The following is a 17,345-nucleotide window of genomic DNA, read 5'->3' as shown; positions in this document are numbered from 1 at the left end:
TTGCAGCTTCTCCGGGGCTAACCACTCCCAGCTGAGTCTTTTTCTAGCCATGTTTCTTTGACCCTATCCGACCAGCTAATTATTTATCCTTCTGTCTTGAAAGTATTTTTATAAACCAACTCAAATTCTTCATGAAACAAGGTGGGATATAAATGTTCTTGGGCACCTGGCTGGTTCAGCCAGTAGAGATGTGACTCTTGGTCTCGGGGTCGTGAGTTTGAGCCCCACGTCGGGGGAGAGAGATTACTGAAAAAAACAAAATATTTTTTTAAAATGTTCTCTTATTTAAAAAACAAACACTCTGGGGGCGCCTGGGTGGCACAGCGGTTAAGCGTCTGCCTTCGGCTCAGGGCATGATCCCGGCGTTATGGGATCGAGCCCCACATCAGGCTCCTCCGCTATGAGCCTGCTTCTTCCTCTCCCACTCCCCCTGCTTGTGTTCCCTCTCTCGCTGGCTGTCTCTATCTCTGTCGAATAAATAAATAAAATCTTTAAATAAATAAATAAATAAATAAATAAATAAATAAATAAATAATAAAAAACAAACATTCTGGGGCCCGTGGGTGGCCCAGTCAGTTAAACATCTGCCTTCCGCTCAGGTCATGACCCCAGGGTCCTGGGATCGAGCCCCACGTTGGACTCCGTTCAGCGGGTAGTCTGCTTCTCCCCTGCCCTTCCCCTGCTCGTGCTTTTCTCTCTCTCTCTCTCAAATAAATAAAATCTTTAAAAATATATAAAAAATTAAAAAACACTTTTGTAAATTCTCTCGTTCACATACAGAATTTTTCATAAGACAAAACATTTTTAAATGTATCTGGCTTTCATAGTTTTCTTGATACTGGGCCTGTTGTCTTGGTAGCAATTAGTTACAATTTAACAGCTGGTTAAAAGCATAGTCTAACGGCCCATGGCCCAAGGAAGGACAAGCACGGACCCCCTGACCTCAGACCTTAGCTACAGAAATTCCTCTCTTTGGAATATCCCAACCTTCCCACATTCCCTTTTCAGGCCTACTGTTTGAATTTTAGGTTTCTATTTCCTCTGTCCCCATTAATTTTTTCTTCAAAATGTAGCAACTCTTCTTAGGCTCTTATCATCGGGTGATTTGGGACGGAAAAGCATAAAGGAACAGTGCTGCGAAGACGTCCGCTCAGGAGGTGCGTAGGTGAGGCCCAACCCAAGGCTCCCCGGAGCTGGGTACTTCTCTGAAATATCCACTTGGGCCGGATCTGTGCCAGGAACCAGGCTCGGCAAAAATTCCCATGAGCTGGCCCATCAGCAGGACGGCACGCAGAGACAGAGTGTGGCAGAGCGCCAGAAGGACGGGCCCTGCCTGGGGCTTCCCAGAAAGCGTTCTGCAGATGCCCCCAAGCCACGTCTAGAAGGATATGTCCCAGCCCCACGTGCAAGTCACAGAATACAGTGGGCACCCACAGACAGGACGCCCCATGCCTGGATTTCACTGTCCGGTGACGGGAGCAATGCAGGGCGTTAAGCCAGGGAGTGGCTTGGGGGTTTTTTTTATGGCTGGGACTGGAGAAGGATGAGACGGAGTCTGGGCCAGAGGAGGGGTGGCCCAGGGCTGGCAAGAAGGGTCAAGGCTGGGCCAGGACAGTGGTAGCAGGAAACAGATGGAAAGGAGTCATTTTAAGAAATGCGGGGAACGAAGTTAGCAGGGCCTGCTGACAGACGGAGAGGGGGGTGTAAAAACAGAGGGGAGGGTCTGGGGTATCCCAGGGAGGACGGTCACTAGAGCTTCACCCCTTTTCCCAGTGTGAGGCAGTCCTGATGTATTCGAGCTTGTAGATCCTGAGGCAGAAAGACACGGGAGGGGGCACCTTGGTCAAGGAGGGAGACACAAATTTGAGAGGCACCGACGAACAGGAGGAGGAAGGTAACGGAGAGAGGTACACCTGTCAGAGGCAGGAAAACCAAGGAGAACCAGCAGTGGAAACACAGAGGAGGCAGGGAGGCCAGGTAAGGGCGAGGCCTCTGGAGAAGGGAGAGTGGGGTGTCACCGACAACATTAGTCAGGGAACGTTAAATGGAGTGGTGGAGAAATACAGGCCAGCCTGCAATGGGGAGAAAAGGAAACGAAGATATAAGATAGGCTTTCTGGCAAAGAGCATGAGCGCCTGGAGGCCAGACAGGGGGCTGGGAAGGGGACAGGCAGCTGGAGATGTTTTTACAGAAAAGGAGAGACTTAGATACGTTTATCATAGCGCAGAGGGACCAACTAAAGAGAAGAAATGGAAGAGAAAGGATGGTTCTGGAACACAGGCAGAAGGCCGGTCTTGAAGAGGGGAGTAATGGAGGTCTGGTGTTGAAGGGCAGGTGAGGGGAGGCAACGACTGTGTGATCCACGATCCTGGGAGGGAGAGAAGATGCAGGGACCACAGCACAGGAAGACCCCATGAGGTCAAAGGGCAGGTAGGAGGTGTGGGGAACTGACAGGACAAGGAGAAAACATTGCCGCTGGGAAAACATCTACAGTGGGTCCATGCTGAGGGATGAAAATGTGCAGCGTGTGAGTCCTGAAGTGGATCGGGGGGGGGGGGGGGGGCGGTCCTGGAAGCCAGTGAGGTGGAGAGAGGTGGGGCCCACACACCCAAGAGATGAGCACCCAGGTGCTGGGGTGTGTGATGAACACCGAAGAGGCCCTGTACTGGCCACTGGATATCACTGACAGGGAAAGGTCCAGGATGGTATATGGGGAGGGACTGTCCAAACACGAGCACTGTGAAAAGACAGTCTATTCAACAAAGGGTGCTGGAAAAGGTGGACAGCCACAGGCCAAAGAATGGGACTGGACCGCTTGCTTACACGATACACAAAAAATAACTTCAAGTGGCTTAAAGGCCTGAACGCAAGACTTGAAGCCATCAAACTACTAGAAGAAAACATAGGCAGGAAGCTCTTTGGCATTGGTCTCGGCAATAATTTTTTTGGATTTGACACCAAAAACAAAGGCAACAAAAGCCAAAACAAGCAAGTGGGACTACACCACACTCAAGAGCTTCAGCCCCCTAAATGCAAAGCCAACCTACAGAATGGGAGAGAATATTTGCAAATCATCTATCTGATCAAGAGTTCATCTCCAGGGGCGCCTGGGTGGCGCAGTCGTTGAGCGTCTGCCTTCGGCTCAGGGCGTGATCCCGGCGTTATGGGATCGAGCCCCACATCGGACTCCTCTGCTATGAACCTGCTTCTTCCTCTCCCACTCCCCCTGCTTGTGTTTCCTCTCTCGCTGGCTGTCTCTATCTCTGTCAAATAAATAAATAAAATTAAAAAAAAAATAAAAATAAAATTAAAAAAAGAGTTCATCTCCAAATAGAGGAAGAACTCCTCCAACCCCATAGCAGAAGAACCCCAAACAATTGGATTAGAAACTGGGCAGAGGATCTGAACAGAAATGTTTCCAAAGACGACACACAGAGGGCCAACGAATTCTACAAGAGATGCTTACCATCACTGACCCTCGGGAAAATGCAAAGTAAAACCACAATGACCTATCACCGCACACCTGTGAGGGTCTGTGACAGGAAATAAAGTGTCAGACAAGATGGGAAACCACCGTGTCCTACTGGAGGGGATGCAAACTGGTGCGGCCACTTGGGAGAACAGTAGGAAGGAGCCGCAAACACTTAAAAATAGAACTACCATATGATCCCACAATCCTCCTTCTGGGTATTTAACCCAAGAAAATGAAAACACTAACTCAAAAACATATCTGCACCCCCATGTTCACTGCAGCATTATTCGTAAGCCAAGGTATGGAAACAACCTAAGGGTCCACTGATGGATGCAGAAAATGTGGATAAAGAAAATGTGGTCCACACCCAGGCACACATGCACGCACGCACGCACACGCACACACGCACAGTGGAATATTATTCAGTCATAAAAAAGGAAACCTTGCCATTTGCAACAACATGAATGGACACTGAGGGCATTATACTAAGTGAAATAAGCCGGTCAAAGACAAACGCCATATACTGTGGAATCTAAAGAAAGCAAAACTGAACTCATAGATACAGAGAGCAGACTGGGGGTTACCAGTGATTAGGGGCAGGGGGTGGCGAGGAGCTGGGTAAAGGCAGTCAAAAGGTACAAAGTTCCAGTTACAAAATATATAAAGTGTGGGGATGCAATGTATAGCCTAGTGACTGTAATTAATAATATCGTACTGCACATTTGAAAGTTGCCAAGAGAGTAAATCTTAGATTTCATCACATGGGAAAAAAAATCCATGCATAGTGACAGGTGTTAACTAAATTTATTGTGGTGATTCTTTCACAATATATGCAAATATCGAATTGTTACATTATACACCTGTATGTCAATTATATCTCAGTAAAAAAAATTAAAAGAAATTTTTAAGAGGGGCACCTGGGTGGCTCAGCCATTAAGCATCTCCCTTCGACTCGGATCATGATCCCAGGTTCCTGGGATCAAGCCCTGCATCGGGCTCCCTGCTCGGCGGGAAGCCTGCTTCTCCCTCTCACACTCCCCTTGCTTGTGTTCCCTCTCTCACTGTGTCTCTCTGTCAAATAAATAAATAAAATCTTAAAACGAAAGAAAAAAAGAAAGAAAGAAAGTTTTAAGAAAGGACACTGGGAAAGAAAGGTTTGGAAACTGGTAAAAAAAAAGGTAGACCCCCCCCCCAATAGCGGGCCCTGTGGAGAAACAAAGTGTCCTTTCAAGTTTTCAATAATAACCCACTATTAATATCTGTTCACAGTCAACGGAATGACCAGGAGTATGGGGGGGCCCACAGTGTCCTATGCGGGGGAGGGGTCAAGTTCATCCTCTCCAGGGGACACAGTCAACAGCCTGCATGTAAAGCTTCTCTGCTTTCTTGACTCTTTCTAGAAGCCCCATCTAAACTTTGAAAGGAAGCAGAAATATCCCTTCACCCGAATTACACTCAATAACAGACCTGTAAATAAAATGTCTGATTCCACATACTTAGGTCATCCCAACCATAAAGTTGAAACCATAAACCTCCGTGGTCCCCCGACGATCTTAAGGCATATACCCACCTCCAGTGGGGATGGAGGGGACATCTTCTTAGACTGAGAAAGACCACCTTGCCATCATCACCTTGGAGGTGTATTCCCCTTCTCCGAAAGCCTGGATGAAACCTTTCCACTACATCGCTAACAAAAACCCAGGGACAAAGACCTCCAAGGCAGTGCGATTTCAATCCACGGCCCAAGGGGAGACCCTTTCTTACTAGCATGAAAGCCTGCGCCCACAATGAATTGTGTAATTCGAAGTCATGGCAAACAAGTGACACGACCTCTAAGTTCTCTAGTTTGATTTCATAACGGGGGGAAAAAACGCAGTTCTGTTCGTTTCACCAGCACAATTTCTTTTTTTTTCTTTTTTTCTTTATTTTCTTTTTTTTTAAGATTTTATTTATTTATTTGACAGAGATAGAGACAGCCAGCGAGAGAGGGAACACAAGCAGGGGGAGTGGGAGAGGAAGAAGCAGGCTCCCAGCAGAGGAGCCTGATGTGGGGCTCGATCCCAGTACGCCGGGATCACGCCCTGAGCCGAAGGCAGACGCTTAACCGCTGTGCCACCCAGGCGCCCCTCTTTTTTTTTAATAATACATTTTTTATTATGTTAGTCACCACACAGCACAATTTCTATCATTGCTACCAATTCCTTGCGATCCCTGGCCGCTCCGGTCATTCGAGCTCGGCCACCGCGGGATGGTGACAAAGACGGAAACAGCCCCCGGTAAGGAGCCGACCCAATCTTCTTCCACATCTGAAGATAAGGCCCAGAAAGGCACCCCTGGGTCAAGGCCCGACCCTGCAAGGCAAGACCTCAGCCAGGACACAATGCAAATCCCGAGGCTTTACCACGGACGGGGTCGACCCCAAAGGAGAGACTGAAAAAACGCAACACCTACCGACACGGCGAGCGTAACGGCGTCCAGCTCCACTTTGCCCAGATGCCCGCAGAAGATGGAACTGACCACGCTAATGAGAAAGATCATCAGCTGCGCCAGGAACTGCCGAGGGGAAGGGAAGGAGAGCACGAGCTGACGCCGAGCCCGGCCGCCCGAGGGGGGGGGGGACGCTGCGGGGCGCCCGGGCCGGGCCGCCGTCGGGGGGCGCGGGGCCGCGCACTCACCACGGGGCCCGCGAGCGCCACCAGCGCGGCCGCCTCGCGTCGCACGTCGGGCGGCAGCGCGCCCCGCAGGCCCCGCAGGCAGCCGCGCCAGAGGGGGGCGTCGGGGCGCTCGGCGCTGTCCGGGGTGGCGGCGGCGGCGGGCTCCATGCTGGCGCCGGCACTGGTGCGCGGGAGGCGGCGGTGGGCTGGGGGCGGCCCGGCCCCGCCCCGCGGACCGCCCCACCTGCGGACGCGGCCGGGGGTGGAGATGGGGGTGGGGCAGGCGGGACGCCCGGGACGCCCCCCGCCAACCGTCGCGGTCCGCAGACCCCTGGGGGCTGGGGGCGGGGCGCCGCCCGGGGAGTGGGAGGCCGCGGGGGGGGGGGGTGCTCTGCGACAGACGACTGCAGGTCGTTAAGAGTTAAAAGTGCCCAGGCGGGGGTTGGAGAGGGCGAGTTCGTAATTCCACCCTCCGCACCTCCCGGCACTTTGGTGCCATTTCAGGTGACCAACCCGTCTGCCTCGGGTTACGGGTGTGTTAAAGTACTCCCCCCCCCACCCCGGGGATGCGCTTTGGGACCCGGAGATAAGCCTCCCTATCCCCCCCCCATCCCCCATCCCCGGGGCTCCTACCTGACGAAGAAGGGCAGACACAGTGGGAAATGTCTAGAAGGTTACGGAGTATCTGTCCCGGACCCAATGAGGAGGGTGTGTATGAACTTCCTAACAAAGACCCGGTTGAGGGGATGTTGCTGGGGTCCAACCTTCAGGGAGGGCCTTTATCTTGGTCCCTGCCAAAGGATCCTCCAAGGAGAAAAAGAGCATGGAGGGTGGAAATGCCTTATGAAGGTGGCCCTGGGTGCTTTTTACTGGTGGTAGCTAATTTTTCTGATCTGGTCCATTATCTGCTCTTTGAGGGTAAAGGCCATGCCTAGCTCTTTGCATCCGTGCAAGCACCCAGTGTACCTAATATTGAGGCTTGCTGCGTGAACGGGTGTGGCCCTACCCCCGGGAAGGCGGAGTCCAAGTACTCACTTGGTTACTACTTAATCCAAGGCCACTATTGAAGTCTTGTGCTCTGACTGCCCTGAGAGGAATTAGCAATGGTTCTTTGGACTGTCACAGCTCCAAAGACTTTCCCAACTGTTCTCCAAGGGGGGTTGGGGGAGGGGAGGGAGCATTCATCCAAACCTCATCCTTTTGAGACACAACCACACAGAACCTCCTGGATACACGTTTGCCACGGAAACCTGGGGTTCCTTTTTTTTTTTTTTTTTAAAGATTTTATTGATTTCACAAAGAGCACACGCAGGGGGTAGTGGCTGGCAGAGGAAGAAAGAGAAGCAGGCTCCCTGGCCAGCAAGGAACCTGATGTGGGGCTGGATCCCAGGACCCTGGGATCATGACCTGAGCAGAAGGCAGCCGCTTAACCAACTGGGCCACCGTGGTGCCCCGCTGGGGTGCCTTCTTAAAGACAAAGACCAAAACAGAAGATGAATGGGGCCCCCACCCAGGACCCCAGCCTCCTCTCTCCTAGACCCCTCTTTTCATTTCTTCCGACTCCCCCTTGTATCAAACATAGGAAAGGGTCTGACTTCTTCCTTTTCTTGGATTAGCTCTTCAAACCCTTTATTCCTGTCTGCGGGATGCCTTCCCCTCTAGAAAAATGAAGTGCTGGCTCTCAGTGAGGCCCACAGCTTCCTCTCTCCTTGTCTCTGCCAATCCATGTCAGCCCCAACGGGAAGCTTCCTCATCAATGCCATCTGACTCCTTTCTGCTTAATCTACGTCTTCTCCCCTTTTGGTTTCTCAAACGATTCTACTGCCCATAGTGCCTGAGCTATCTGGACCCCGAATGAATATTCACGAATGCCTTTCTCCCGCTGAATCATCCTCGAAGGCACAAGAAAAGATATACTGCAAAATATATTTTAAATAACTCAGGAGGAAACCTGAAGCACTTCGTAAACGGGTTTCATCTAAAGAAACAGTAAGCAGGAGAACCAACTGTCAAAGCCAAGCATGAATGCAGTCGATACACCGTGGTCCTTGGTTGAGACAAGGTGGGTGAACGGAATTATTACCACTCTCATCTTTCAGACATTGTCTTGGGCAAGAACAAAATTTGTACCCCACTTCCTTTTCTTCATTAGAAAACATAACTTTGAACTCTCAAAACCTTGAACTCTTGAAACCCATGGGCACAGGCGAAACGAACTTAACTGAAAACAAATGCCCACCGTTTGGCCTAGGAATTACTTGAGCGGACTCTCTTCTCTCGCTCTTTGGCTTCTCACTCAACTCTGACATAGGCTTTCACTAAAATCCCCAAGATCAAGACGGAAATGACCCCCAGGAGCAGAAACCCACGCCGTAGCACCAACTGTTTCACGGTAAACATAGTTCTGTGCCTGGCTTGGGCTTGGGCCTCGGGATCTTCCTGGTGCACCCGTTGGTCCAACCAGATCTCCTCATTTCTCCCAACACGTCGCATTAAAATTCTTCCACGGTTCTCAGGGTACACTGAAGGGAAAAACGAACTTCGTTAGTGTAAAAGGCTATTTTTTCATTTGTAGAAAAGACGCCCATACAGGTGTTAGTAGCCGGGGCCAAGTTTCTTCAGGAAGCAGATGCCACCTTGGGTACAAAAAAGCAATTCTATCTCCGAGCGCCTCGCCGTTCGCTCACTCACCAACTCTGACTGGATCCTACTGTTGTGGGCTTGGGGCTTCTAGGGAGCTCGGTGCCACCGCAAGAACCAGGGAGAGATGGGGGCTCTCGAAGTTAAGGTTCATAGGGGGAGTTTTCAAGGAGCCAACACTCCTCCAATGAGCAGGCCGGAAGGAGAACCAGGCCAATGGAGGAGACAAATAACCGAAGACCTAATTCAAGGCCGTTCTCAGAACTGAAGAGAGAGATGAATCTTTGAGTCAGAAGGCCTACGGAGTACCCAGCAGGGTAAGGCCTACGGAGTACCCAGCAGGACAGCGACTCAGATGTACGGTCTGTCTTCCCGCACTTCCCGAGGGGAAACAAAGGCAGTTAACCCAACGGAACAAGAATAAGATGGGCATCGGACGTCTTAGTAAGCACAGTGGCTACTGGGAATGTGACGATGCCTTTGGAGTCGTGAGAGCAAAGAATTTCAAACTGAGCAACACCAGCTCTTACTCCTACAAAGTACTTTCTCCTCGGCGGGGAGCCGGCCTCTCCCTCACCCTTGCACCCTCCCCCATTCATGCTCTCTCTCAAATAAATAATCTTAAAAAAATAAAAAATAAAAACACGCTTTCTCCGCCTCAGACATCGTTCTCAGCACTCCACACGTAGGAGGATCCCTTGCCTCTCACAACAGGAATATGAGATACTAGGAGGTATTGTCACCCTGCTTTTATAAACAGTAAATGGTAGAAAACTTGGACCAACCACCCTCGGAGTATCATCACGAAAGCTGGACAAAATAAATGAAAAGGATCGTCTTGAAGGTGTCAGAGTGCCTACCAAGTCACGAAAAGTCACCAGGGCAAGATGGAGGGGAAGCTGGAGACCCAGAGGAGGGAGCCAGCCTTTGGAGCCTCCTTGGACCTGACAGTTCTCTATCTGGACTGAGCAGTGCTTTGGGGAGTTCAGTCTCGACCGAGGTAAACCCGTCTGTACTTCAGGCTGGAACTCAAGGGCTGCATCCAAGAATTAAGGATGAACCAGAAGTCAACCAGCCCTCATCCCGGTTGCCTCCAAGTCGGGGTAGGGGGGGAAGCGGGGGGGGGGGGGCAGGAAGCTCAATTGTTAAAATTCCCCTACACTTTGGTAACCCGAAGAGTGTGACAGAAGCAAAGGAAAATCCCCTCTGAAGACAGATATTATTGTCGGCCTCAAATTACTTCTACAGACAGTGTTCAAAACACAAGATCTGGAACCCAATCAAAGATAACCAGCACACAGGGGACGGGACGAGGTGAAGGAGAACTAGTGAACAGCTGAATGGGCAGCCAAATGTAATCCAGCCAGCATAGCAGCTCAAAGGGGTGAGTCCATGACTCACTGGCCAAGGAACTGGGAATCTCGGGGGGCGGAGGGGGGGGGGAATCCTAACTGGCCAGAAGGAAAACGAGATACCCACACTTGCGTGCTTCTCCCCAGAAGCAACACTTAAAGACAATAATCTGCTTAAAGCCCACCTCGGTGTTTGCCCGGGGAATGAGGGAACCCCACGAACAGCACCACACTCATGTCAGTCTCCAAGGTAAGGTCACGGCAGATCACCAAGCCTTAGAAACGCCTGTGAAATGCTCCCATGAGGAGGCCCAGGGCTGAATGTGACCTGCGGCCTCTAATCGTCTATAGTAGCGTATTATCTGGAATTCAAGCAAATAAACTTCGAGTCTGTTCAGCTCAAATTTGCAAGACCTTACCATTTGTTTCTGCAGCTTTATGGCCCGAGTTCAGTGGGAGCTCATGGCAGCAAGTCTAGTTGTATCCCACCGACGGCCCCTCCAGGACCACCCGGAGAGGCCTGTTCCAAGGGCTGATGCAGTGATTGCATACCTGGGTCCGGGCAGGCAGCAGAAGTCCCATCCTGGGCCATATTTACGGTCAGGTTGGCATGGATCTCAGCCTAGAGGACAAAACTCAAAGTAAACCCACCACAAGGCTTTATTTACCATAGTGTTAGTAAGACATTTGACTTGAGTACCCAGTTTAGGAAAAACCAAGCCATTTTCTTTAACTGACATGTGATTGGAGCTTCTCCAATCTTTCCGAATGATTGACATGGGACCAGCGGGTGGGGGAAGGACAGATGGAAAAGCACAGCTTAGCGGGAAGGCAGAGCCCAAGATCACAGAACCCCTTCCTTTCCCTCGCCTTTGTGTCTTTTATCTACCGTCTGTTTCCAGACCCACACGGACTCTAGCAAGTTGGAGACACAGATGGACGCAGGTATCTTCATGAAATATTTGGGGATCATAAATAACAGTATCAGGATAATATCAGGATAAATTTGCTGGCATCGCACCTGTCTATCCAGTGTGAAATTGGCTTTTCAGGCACAAGGGTGGTAGCTTTGTATGGGACACAAAGAAGAAAGGATCCCCTAACTTTTTTATTCAATGACTAAAACAAAGGGGAATGGGTAAGATCCAGGGTCATCTGGCCCTTCACATCTGAATTAAATGCAGCTAAGACAACAAGAGCAAAGTAGCACTGGTGATAAAAGGGGAAAGACCCTTCCAAAATGAGAGAGAAGAGAAGAGAGAGAGAGAGCGCAAGCTTGAGCTGATTCTGTTTTCCAGGACAGGAATTTTTACCCAGCCAGCAATGAGCATATAGTTACCTCTTCACAGGCTTTTTTCCAGTTTAGCCGACCAATAATGCTGAGAAAACACAGGGATTGTATGATGGCGCAGATAAGCATCCCTAACCGCAGACCTAGAAGCGAAAATATTTAACAGAGGTTAATTCTGTGGAAGACCAGCCACCCCTGGAGAGTAAGCTGGTCCCCTGTCGCTTCTGAGAATCTGCTTTCATGGCCTGGGGTGGAGCCCACAGTGAGCCAGAGACCTCTCACATGCTCTCTCCTTGGGTTTTCAGAAGGTTCTGGGAGACCCAGGGCAAGCCACTGCCCAGCGTTCTGGATCTCAGAACTGACGTTCAGAGGTATGTTTGGCCTTTGTGATCCTAACTATTAAGAGAAGCACCAGTTATAAAGGAAATGAAGATGCCAGAACAAACTGTCTTCTACTTCTAAGAGTACTGTGCTTTCAAACTGCTCATGTTCTATTTTCCTCCACTAACATGTTCAAAATGCAGAAGTCAGCAACCGTGTAGGTCCCCTCCCTTGGCGCTTTCCTGCCGGACCTTACTCGCTTTGGGCGCAGACTTCCAGAGCTCCCAGGACAGGGTCGTCCGCAGAGACAGATGACCACACAAAAGGAGAGGCTGAGCGGGAATGGAAGACAGGAAGGTTCTCGTGGACCCCAAGGCACCATCACACTCTACCTAGAAAACCCACACAGGACACAGAGGGAGGCCCTAACCAAGAAGGGTTTCTTTGGTCAACAGAGAGGAATGGAATGTTCAAACGGGCAATTCTCAGACCATAGGTAAAAAGAGAACTCTGATCCACACTGCCTACAGCACCCCGTCCAGAAAACCAACTCCTTATCTATAATAAACACCCCACAAAGCCAGCCTGCGACACATCAGACTCCGGGGACAATGCAGGGAGCTAAATCGTAACTTCTCCAACGACTGACCGGAAATGGCCACAACTTGATTCCTAATTGACACCTTCCCTAATTGCTGTCCTCTCTTCCAACTTAGGACCAACCAGAGAGGAGCAAACGTGTCCTGCTGACCAATCCCGCAGGACACCCCAGTTCTCCCCAGCTCGCCTCCAGCTTCCCCAAGCCATCAGACACACCTGAGCCCTCCCCTGGTCCCATTGCAAAGCTCTCCCCCCCTCCACTACCTGCCTCTGGGTTTCTGCCAAAACTCCAGTGCCGGTGGCTGACGCCCCTGACGGAGCAAGCTCAGAATAAAGGGCCTTTGCTTTTCCCATCGGGTTGGTCTTTGTTTCCTTCCCCAGCTCATCATGGAGGGCCCCCCAAGACCTGGCCTCTGCTACCAAGTATCATGGATCCCAACTCCCAACCAGATGTGGTACCCACAGAGGCCCCTTGTGCCTTTCTGCTCGTGGTGGGTGCAGTCCAGGAAGACGTGGTAAGTTGGGGCCAGGTCCACACCCCAATTCCCTTTACAGTGAGTTCCTTGGCCGTATCTTCTTTGGTTTGGTAACTGGGTACCAGTGGTTCCCATTTGTTTGGCATCCTTGGTGGACTAGGCCATTCCTTTTCACCCCTTTTGCTGTGTTTTCTGCTACTCTTTTTTTGCGGTGCTGTGCCAAGTGTTGTCCTAGAGGGGGACTTAGAGGCCGGGACACGGACTGTTATGTGCACCGATCTCCTAGACCCATGATTCGTGGTTCTCACCCAACGGGCATCCACGTGGACCACCTGTGCTGTGGGTTACCACGAAAACCAGGTGAGGTTCTCCTGTTACAGTTTCGGGTTCCGAGACCTTGGCTTTGATCCAGACAGCATTCTTCTTTGGTTTTCCGCCCGCCCGTGCTATCTGCCGTTGGGGAGTCAGAGAAGATGCTGATGTCACCACGGCCACCCTTCTGTCTCTTTATGTCCGGGGAGAAAATGAAAACTGAAATCGGAGCCCTCATACGAAAACAGAACTTGATATGAGAAAGAGCCCTTTCGCCGAACGACAACACCTGGCAGAACATTTGGAAAGGTCTTTGGGACAAAACTGAGACAAGACCCAAAGTCAACGTGGAGCCCTGCGGAGAGACAGCTGGGGGGCCCATCCTCCACCCCCCTGGCCAACACCTACTACAGGGACATTTGCAGATGCTGTAACAGAAGGGACACTAAGAAAGAAAAACCAAGACAAAGAAAAGGCTCTCGTTTCAGATCAGCGAGAGTCCTCGAGGAAGGAAAAAGCACTCATTAAACACCCGGGGGGATTAACTAGGAAGATGGATGGTCATTTTCATCAACGCCTGGTGGACACCTGCCACCCTTGCCTAACTTCGGCCTCAGGCTAGAAGTACCACAGGTGGTTGGCATTTCAAGTAAGCCACAGGTGTTCCCCATCTCCCTCCCGGTCTTTAACTGGAACCCTTGAACCCTTGACTAAGAAACACGTCTTCCGGGGCGCCTGGGTGGCACAGCGGTTAAGCGTCTGCCTTCGGCTCAGGGTGTGATCCCGGCGTTATGGGATCGAGCCCCATATCAGGCTCCTCTGCTATGAGCCTGCTTCTTCCTCTCCCACTCCCCCTGCTTGTGTTCCCTCTCTCGCTGGCTGTCTCTATCTCTGTCAAATAAATAAAATCTTTTTTAAAAAAAGAAAGAAACACGTCTTCCTGCGCTGTGATTACCACCCCTGTGAAATTCCGCAGGCAGAGCCTGACTTTGCAGATGGCCTTATGATATCAAAGGCACACCGGAGGGAACTAGGTCTGGAGGTCCCAGAGGACCCCTCCATTCGTAGTCCAGGCGGGTCTGCTCTGGAGAGATCTTGCCTGCTCTGTTATATTGGACAAGGGCCCCAGACAAGGACCTTGACCCCGTACCTGACACTCCCTGGCCTTCATATTCTTACTGACATGGCCAAATAATTGCAGCGAGATCCATCAAAGTTCAGATGGCTCCTACCAAATGCTACCTGACCTTCCCCGGCATCCCTTCAAGGCCAACGAAGGGAATCGAACCTAGAGTGGAAAGTCACAGCCACAGGTTTTCTCATCCCCGGACTGGCCCTTGTAACTGCCACTCATAAAAAAAAAAAAAATCAAATGAATAAGGCTATTGATTTATGCAAGACCTCGGGGTCATCAACAAAATTGTAATCCCTCGCCCACCACTAATACCTCACCCAATTCCATCCTGACATCAATTCCGCCGGAAGCCACCTGCTACACCGTGGCTGGTCTTCGGTGGGCCCTGCTCCGCGTGCCCTACACCCGGACGGCCACAGCTCTTTGCCTTCACTGCAGAGGATAACAATGGATCTGTACACTCAAGCCCCCCTCCTCATATTCTCAGTTCCTCAATCAAGAATTGTAAATCTCTAAACTTCCATCGTGAGGGGTGCCTGGGTGCCTCAGTCGTTAAGCGTCTGCCTTCGGCTCAGGGCGTGATCCCAGGGTCCTGGGATCGAGCCCCGCATTGGGCTCCCTGCTCCACTGGGAAGCCGGCTTCTTCCTCTCCCACTCCCCCTGCTTGTGTTCCCTCTCTCGCTGGCTGTCTCTCTCTGCCAAATAAATAAATAAAAATCTTTAAAAAAAAAAAGAAGAAAGAAAGAAAGAAAGAAAGAAAGAAAGAAAAAGAAATCCTGTTTTCTTGTTCTTAGCCTCGGCACAAAGGGGCCACAGTTTCAAAAGCAAAATCACAATCATGCCAGCACACAGTCCATTTAGGGTCTGACCCGTGTAGGATTTCTAGGTTTCACTGAATTTTGCAGACAACAGGAGCCAAATTTCCCTGACATTGCAATACCTCTTGATGAATTGACTGAGTCCATAATGACGGCCCCTCTGCTCAGGAGGCCCCTGCATGAACAGGCTTCTGGAATCTGAAGACTCAAGAGCCTCCTTCAAGCCCAGGCATCCCTAACTACAAACAAACAAACAAAAATTACACCATTTTGTCTATTTGCACCTGAGCCATCTGGACAAGCCTTTGGGGTTTTCACTCAACCTCAGGGAGACATCAAAAGCTTAGTGTTTGCCAGTCTTCCTCTTGACCCCACTGCAAAAGCTTCTCCCTCTTGTGTTCAGGCAATAGCTTCTATGCCTCGAAACCTGTCGATGCTTCTGATGAGCGAGTTCTAGGTTCGCCCCCACACCCCCAGACCTCACGGCTCCTCTTGCAGCCCAGGCAGCATCCTGAGAACACACAGCATTCTTCAGCCAGCGGATTAACCGCTTAGGAGATTCTGCTGGTGCGTCCTCTCCTCTCACACTACCATTCACCCCCGCAACACCCCTGAGCCCTGCCACTCTCCTAAACCCCCAGAAGGGGAGCCTGGGGATTGTCTTCCCTGAGCTAGGGAACTCCCCGTACCTCACTCAGCTTTATTCCAGACCCCTCTTGACGGCTCTGACCTAGTAATATTTGCTGGTGAATCGGACCTTAGCACTGAAGTGGGGGGGGGGGGGTTATGGGCAGGACGTGCGACCCCTAGTGTGAGCTCTCCTCCGGAATCCAGTCCTCCACCTGCAATCAGCCCAGAGGCCAGACCCCTACTGTGCTTCCTAAGGCAGCTCGACCAGCAAAGACCAGAGAGGAAACCTATGTGCAGACAGCAGATTTATGCTTTTGGAAAAGCAGCCCTGATTTGGGGGTGCTTGGGAAACAGCAAGTTCCTCTCTTGTGCTGAAACCCCCATCACAGACGGTCAGCGAGTTAAGGAACAATTTTTTGAAAGATGTATTTATTTATTGGAGAAAGAGAGAAGCCTGAGGGGGAGGGACAGAGGGAGAGGGCCAGACAAAACCCCAAACAGACTCCATGCTGAGCGCAAAGCCCGATGTGGGGCTCAATCCCACAACCCCGAGACCACGAACCAAGACCAAGAGTTGGGATGCTTAACCAGCTGTGCCACTGAGGTGCCCCAACGAACTTTTAAATGCCCTTGTATTTCCCAGACAGGCGGCTATTTTAAAGGTTGTGGCCCACGTCAGACAAGAAAACGTGGTAGCAGAAGGAGACGTTCACACATCATTTATGCCAGATAAGCTGCTTTTACCAGGTTCTGGTCCTCTCTGAGGCCTCAAAAGATAAATCTCTGGAGGTTTCAAAGAGGCCATTAAAACATCAACGTTATGGGGCGCCTGAGTGGCTCAGTCGGTTAGGCGTCTGCCTTTGGCTCAGGTCATGATCCCAGCGTCCTGGGATCGAGCCCCACCATCAGGTTCCTGGCTCAATGGGGAGCCTGCTTCTCCCTCTGCCTGCTGCTCCCCCTGCTTATGCTCGCTCTCTCTCTGACAAATAAGTAAAGAAAAATTAAAAAAAAAAAAAAGATGGCTAAGTTTTTTTCAGGTCATGTGTCACCTGTCACCAGCATAATCCAGGAGAAACCATGAAGGCTGCCGTGGCCAGAAACCAGGCCTCAAGGGCCCTCTGAACACTTTCAGATGGATTTTCATGCAGCTGACATCGTCTATGAGATTTAAATACATGTTAGTAATAGTGTGTCTCTTTTTAGGACAGACTGAAGCATGTCTTTGCTGAAAAGCTCCAGCCCTTACCATCACTAAAAAGCTGCTTGATTTTGTGTTTCCAACCGGAGACTCCCAAGTTTTAGACCAAGTGACTGAGACACACGCCCTATGGGAACCATATAAAATAACTCTGTAAAATATGGCCCCTTACTCAAAAACAATCCTGTCCTCGTCACCTGCCATCTCCTGGAAAAGTAGAAAGGACCAATGTCATCCTTAAATTGGAATTAGCAAAACTTTCAGAAACCTTTGAGCTCCCTTGGCCAAAGGTACTCCCTGCAGTCTTTGCACACCACAAACAGAATACGGTCGACTCCCTCGGGGACACATCAGTTTCCCCTGTGAATTAGGAACTGGAAGGCCTGTGTCCAGAGATTTCGCCCCCAATACCAGACTGACCGGCTGCATGGAAAATATCACTGGGT

The 17,345-nt window shown here is 50.7% G+C and overlaps 2 protein-coding genes across 2 annotated transcripts in view; both read right to left on the bottom strand.

Moving 5' to 3' along the window:
- Positions 1-6,294, bottom strand: part of LOC113271335 (multidrug and toxin extrusion protein 2-like) — a 67,007-nt gene extending 60,713 nt beyond the window's left edge. The window contains exons 1-2 of the mRNA XM_057311240.1: positions 6,148-6,294; positions 5,924-6,025 (exon numbers count right to left, since the gene is read on the bottom strand). Coding sequence (XP_057167223.1) covers positions 5,924-6,025; positions 6,148-6,294 — 249 coding nt within the window. The remainder of the gene's footprint in view (positions 1-5,923; positions 6,026-6,147) is intronic.
- Positions 6,295-7,386: 1,092 nt separating this feature from the next.
- Positions 7,387-17,345, bottom strand: part of LOC113271271 (multidrug and toxin extrusion protein 1-like) — a 35,002-nt gene continuing 25,043 nt past the window's right edge. Inside the window, 3 exon segments of the mRNA XM_026521110.4 lie at positions 7,387-8,648; positions 10,671-10,740; positions 11,458-11,552. Of these exon segments, the coding sequence (XP_026376895.4) occupies positions 8,419-8,648; positions 10,671-10,740; positions 11,458-11,552 (395 nt within the window). The 3' untranslated portion in view covers positions 7,387-8,418.

The sequence above is a fragment of the Ursus arctos genome, unplaced genomic scaffold (assembly GCF_023065955.2).
Source record: "Ursus arctos isolate Adak ecotype North America unplaced genomic scaffold, UrsArc2.0 scaffold_14, whole genome shotgun sequence".
Lineage (NCBI taxonomy): Eukaryota > Metazoa > Chordata > Mammalia > Carnivora > Ursidae > Ursus > Ursus arctos.
Note: the sequence above shows the minus strand (reverse complement) of the source record. Positions and strands in the feature narration are given on the sequence as shown.